Here is a 6,000-nt window from a genome sequence, read left to right on the forward strand (position 1 = left end):
CCAAAGTTGTGGTTGATCATATGAGCAAGAATAGAGCTTGTGTTTAGTTTTGAGAGATTTTCTAAGCATCAATAAAGAGAGTTGTCTTTATATAAGCTAAGTTTCATCTTGCAGTTGCCATTAATATCATTGCTTGATAGATAAAGTCACAGATACTGTTATGATTGAGTGACCAAATTTAGGGGATGCTTCAAGTCTCAGGTCCACGTATTGGAAATGGGCTTCCTTTAACACAGTTTTTAACATTGTGTGACTGGTTTAACATTGGTAACCTTACAAAGTTTTTCTCGCTTGATTCTAAATTTCCGATAACTTTTACGCGAATCTTGTAATCTGGTAGTAGTCTGATCATAGTAAAGTAAAATAAGCACATGAGCTTGCAATGGATCTGCGACACCAGCTATACAGCCGCATGATAGACTTCGTAGTAACTTCCTGAGTGAATTCTTAAATCCGACCCTTGTGCGCCAATGTTAAAAAATGGTATGTAGTACTGGGAATACATTCTCCTGAATTATTGCATCAAAATACCAGGCCTTTGAGTTATACCATTCCCTTGTCATATCGAAATGTAGCAGACAAACAACAATGAAAGAAGCTTCACTGTGCAAATATAAATGAACTACTTTCTATTTATAAAAGTAGGTAATACAGTGATGATACAGTAATTTTTATGCAATGATACGGTAAGTTTTATGATGACATGGTACAATTTCCCCACCCACACACATAATATTTGATGTTTCTGTGGCTTCATTTAGTTGTTGCAAATTTATGCGGCTCTTGTAAGCCAGTGGAACACTGATCATGATTTTTTCTTGAAAATGTTGAATTTTCCACCTCCATTTTCAGTTATCCCGTCAATGCGTGCCAGGAACCTACACTCCATTATTTTGTGTGAGACTTGCATCGGATACAGTAAATATGAATCCGGCGTGAGTTTTGGTCTTGGCCTCTCTATTGAGGCACTGCAGGTCTCCATTTCTTATTCGTTTTTGACATTAAGTTTTTTTACCCTACTGAATTTTATCTTCTTTAGCTATCTCATGTTCCTCATCTAAAATGTGGAAACATATTTAAAGTCTTATCAAATCTGAAACCCAAAACCACAAATCAATCATAATGACCAGAGATTGTGAGTTGTGATGTTAAAAATTAAAGTTACTGTTGAGATTATTAATCCCACATTGTATGGGCATTTAAGATCCCGCGGTTTATAATCCCTTAGGGTCTTTCCACTCATTGCCATTTGGTTTTGAGTTGGATGCCCGTATTCTAACATGGTATCAGAGCCAGGTTATTTGCGACGAGTCATTTGACCGCGCCTTTACTCAGCGTCACCCGATTTAATTATTCACGTGTTAGATCCAACGAGGCTACACGTGAGGGGGCGTGTTGAGATTATTAGTCCCACAATTGGCAATGAGTGGAGAGGTCCTAAGGGATTATAAACCGCAGGATCTTAAATATCCAGACAATGTGGGACTAATAATCTCAACAGTTACTACATAGAGAGGTAAAAGATCATATGAGTTGTGGGGTAAAAAAATTAAATTTATTGCAGAAAGCAAAAATGAGCTCATGCAAAAAGAGGTAAAAGGTCATATGAGATTATGAGTTGTGGGGTAAAAAAAAGATTAAATTTATTAAAGAAAGCAAAAATGAGCTCATACATACACATTGTCTTCAGAGAGATCTGAAGTTTATGGGAACCCTATCCACACTGCGCTTGGAATATCATTGCTCAATTATCATTTCATTCCGGAGGATACTTAAAGGGTTGCACTTTCCTCTACACCAGTAGTGTGGGACTAGACATTATGGAGTAGGATGGTTTAGGAATTAGCCAGATGTATCACTAATGGGCCTATGGGGTAGCAGCATAAGCAAAAGGTAAAACAAATAGTGTGGATAGGGTTCTAGTTATAGAAATCATGAAATGGGACTTCTTATCCCATCAATGGTTGCCTACATAAAGGCAGTGATCCTGATTCCCCTATGTATCTTGTAACATTGTATCGGGGAAATGAGAATGGAATGGGGATTTCCTTTGTCTTTTAAACCTCTTCAAAGTTAGAACAGCACGATTTGAGAATCTTATAGGACTCACGTAATTAAACTATCGAGTTTCTTAATTCGAAAATTAAACTCTCTTGACCTGCGAAAAAAATTATTACATACGAACAAACCGCAGCTGAGCACATTGGGGATCTGTTCGTATCATTAAACACCTCAAGAATTGTCGGTGCAAAACTAAAAAAATGAATGTGTACTGCTTAAATTTAATTAAGACAAGCAATCGACAGTTTTGATAACAGTAAGTGGGATTTTGAAAGACTACATTGCAAGTTGCAATATTGAGTTAAAACTTGAAACTTCGATCTCGGTATTAGTTCAAGTGTAGCTGCATTTGTATTAGTCTTTGTCTTTGATTTTTTGTTAAGTGTTGTTGCTAAATACAAAGCGAATTTTCAACAAAGTTTTCTTGTCGACTCATGTTCAACAAAGTTTTCAAAATGAAGCTTAAGCCTTCAGAGCAGTTATGCAGCATGTTGGAGATACCATCTCATCACCGTTCTAAGCGAAAAGCACCATTGATGCTGTTTTGTTTTGGTTTCAATATCCTTGTAGCTAGAATCCTTGTTCTTACAACTGTTTTCTTCATCTCACCGTCATCTATTTCCCCATCACTCTCAGTTAATTCGTTCCATTTCAAATTTCTTTTTCCTGCACATTGGCCTATTTATAATTCAAGTAGCGCCGTTACTACTAGTATTGCGACTTCTTCTACAAGGATAATGAAAAACTCCACCAAAAACAAGCTAGCAGGAACAAATTATATCGAAAATGGTTTTCAAAGTCCGAGTGCTGTTTCGGATGATCTTCCTAATGTTGGGGATGAAGTTGTTACTAATGAAACTTCTTCTGGTTCTATGGATAGCAATTGTGATATGTTCGATGGTCAATTGGTAAGGGCCAAGGACCAAAAACAATACTATTCTCCTGGTTCTTGTCCATATGTCGATAGACAATCTTTCGCTTGCTACGAAAATGGAAGACCTGATGATCAGTACCTCCAGTGGAAATGGCAATGGCCATCAACGCAAAAAAATGCGGCAGGGTGTAACAATGTGCCAAGGTAAATGCCTAACCTTCAACTTCAAGTCATATGACCATAATAGTTGGGTACTGTTTCTTCTCGGGTAAAAAACCGACTCTAAATTAAAGTTCGAATTTGATGAAATAGCCCGTGACTGCATTTGTTAATATCGATTGTAGTTGACCCCAAAAGTATGGTAATTAAGGCTAATTAATTAGTTTGGGTCCGCAGCTTTCTCAATGCAACAGATTTCCTCGAGAGACTGAGAGGAAAAAAGATGGTATTTGTCGGGGATTCTTTAAATTATAATATGTATACCTCTCTGTCCAGCATATTTGGGAATGCCATACCGGATAAAACCAGAATTTCTAAGCCATCCGGCAAAACCGAATTCAAGTCAAGAGGAGATTTTTCGTTAACATTTGAGGCAAGTCTAAAAAAGTTTACCATCAGTTATTATGCATCCTTAGGTTATTTGTGCGCAAAAAATCTAATGAATTCTAAATACAGGACTATAACTGTACGGTAGTATTTGTATGGTCTGCATTCCTTGTTTATGAAACCCATTCCAAGCGTCGTAGGAACCAAGGTGTATTAGAAGGGCCAGCGACTCTAAGACTGGATTTGATTGACGAGGTTGAATCATCAGTTTATCGTGATGCCGCTGTTGTAGTATTCGATTCATTTCATTGGTGGGTCGAGGGGAAAACTAATAATGGGTTAGCATCGTATACTCTTTTTTGGTTTAAAACGATTGTGTATATATGTGCGTGTTGTGGAATATGCCTGTTTCTCACAATAGTGCTAGTTCATTACAGAATTAACTTTTTCCAAGAAGGTGATTACTTGCACCCAAAACTGTAGATGATTAAAGCATATAAGAAAGGTCTTACTACTTGGAGGAAATGGATCGACAAGAACATCGATCCGAACAAAACCCAAGTTGTTTTTAGAGGATTTTCCGAAACTCATTATGTGCAAGTACATACTATTATATTGCTACTACAAACGATTTTTCTTATCATTTGAATCTCATATTCAATTTTCTTTATGTAGAGGAGGGAGATGGAACACAGGAGGAAAATGCAACCTAGAAACGGAACCAATCATGAGCAATACGACATTCATACCTATGTCACCTCCACATGCGAAAATACTAGAAGACACTCTTCGGAAAATGAAGACTCCTGTTTTGTATCTGAATGTTAGTGAACTTACTTATTACCGAGCGGATGGACACCCTTCAGTGTATGCAAAAAATTATACTGTCCAAGAGAGAATTGTAGCCTTGGATCACCAGGACTGCAGTCATTGGTGCTTACCAGGTGTGCCTGATACATGGAATGAGTTGTTGTACCTATCTCTCTTGAAAGCTGGTAAAGGTTCATTTAGTCGTTGATATTAAAAAAATAATCAATTTTGTTCATTTGAATTCTTTCTAACATAAAGGAAACAGCTAGACACTTTGAGATTTTAATATATAATGTCTAAGATCTAATCTCATGTAGTTTGTGGCAGTACTCTAGAAACTCTGTTCACCATGAAATGTTTTATAGAGGAAAGCCGAAAATTTGTAAGTGTTTACTCTAGTTCTCTTGGCTTGAAAAGTGCAGGCGAAATACCAAACAAGCCTTATTCTCTATATAAAAATAGAGTTTTTTTCGAGCAATGTGGTTAACCGGAACTCCTCGTTGATTCTGATTCCACCGTGTTTTACTTTTTTAGTAATTTTATAGTATTTTAGCAAATAATATTTAAGGATAATATATTTTTCCCACAATATATCTTTTAACTAATCATAGTGAAAAAAATAAATTAGCTAAAATAACTAAATCTATAAAATCTTATAACATTCCAAAAATATACTATTTAATCCTAACATTATATGGAAAAAATTTAGGAAAAAAAACACATCATGATTTCATCAGAAATTCATCACAAAATTAAATCCAATATCCAGTTACAACTTTTCTTTATAATTAAAAATTATTCCTAATTACAATTCTGATCTACTGATAATTAAACTAACCCCAATTACATTTCCAGTTATACTAAAAAACCTTTAATCAATAATCAGATTTACTGATCAAATACACATAAAATGCACAAAGAGAAATGTGGATACTTACCTGAGGTCGAAACTTGCTTCTTTTTCCACAAAAAAAAATCGATTATCAACCCTGTTCAATAGTCAAAATACAAAATCATTAACCAAAAATCATGGAAGTATTAGACTATGATTTAGCAAAAATAAGAACGAAAAAATAAAAGAAGTCCAACGAAAAGTGCAATCTACCAAAATGGATGACTTTCAAAATTATTTTTGTTAATATTGATCATTCCATATTAATATAACTTTTTCTTTTTTTTTTGTGCAAGTAAATATGGTAAAAATATGATTTTTAAAATACCACAATAGGTAAATAATCTAGCAAAAAATATAAATTTAATAGATTTTTAAGATATTATTTAATATTTTTTCAAAACTAAAAAAAATCTAGATATTTTTAGATATTGTTTAAAAAAAATTCAAAAAAAAATCTTCTTATTTTTGGGTAATGTATCTCCTATATAAAGCATGGATCATAAATCAACTATCCAAGCCTCATCGAATCATTCGATGCCGTTTTTCTCTTCTAATGACATCTTCGATTTTTTAGCTTTTTTTTGTTTAATGTTTTAGCTTTTTTTGTTTAATGATTTGTTATTTTGTTATTTGATCCGCAGGCTATTGTTGCTTTGCAGGCATCTTCAAAACCATTTGTTGGACGGTTGGCATTGCAAATGTTATTTCAATGAAAATTCTAATTGAATTGTGCATGGAAGAAATTGGTAAATCTCTATGTCTTTAAAATATTAGCATGTACAGATACCCATTTTTTTATATGTGTTAGAGGGAG

At 34.5% G+C, this 6,000-nt stretch overlaps 1 protein-coding gene across 1 annotated transcript; it reads left to right on the top strand.

Annotated features, from left to right (window-relative positions):
- The first annotated feature begins 2,516 nt into the window (after nucleotides 1–2,516).
- On the top strand, nucleotides 2,517–4,499 carry LOC113351201 (protein trichome birefringence-like 2). The gene is made up of 4 exons (XM_026595230.1): nucleotides 2,517–3,139; nucleotides 3,431–3,527; nucleotides 3,611–3,819; nucleotides 4,157–4,499. The coding sequence occupies exons 1-4, from the start codon at nucleotides 2,517–2,519 to the stop codon at nucleotides 4,497–4,499; spliced, it is 1,272 nt and encodes a 423-aa protein (XP_026451015.1).
- Nucleotides 4,500–6,000: the final 1,501 nt, after the last annotated feature.

This window comes from Papaver somniferum, chromosome 2 (assembly GCF_003573695.1).
Source record: "Papaver somniferum cultivar HN1 chromosome 2, ASM357369v1, whole genome shotgun sequence".
Classification (NCBI taxonomy): domain Eukaryota; kingdom Viridiplantae; phylum Streptophyta; class Magnoliopsida; order Ranunculales; family Papaveraceae; genus Papaver; species Papaver somniferum.

Excerpts from the sequence above, each read along its gene's own strand:
- LOC113351201 (XM_026595230.1), top strand. The coding sequence starts at position 2,517 with ATGAAGCTTAAGCCTTCAGAGCAGTTATGCAGCATGTTGGAGATACCA. Across the intron at positions 3,140-3,430 it reads GGGTGTAACAATGTGCCAAG|CATATTTGGGAATGCCATAC; the intron begins GTAAATGCCTAA and ends CTCTCTGTCCAG. Across the intron at positions 3,820-4,156 it reads GAGGGGAAAACTAATAATGG|AGGAGGGAGATGGAACACAG; the intron begins GTTAGCATCGTA and ends TTCTTTATGTAG.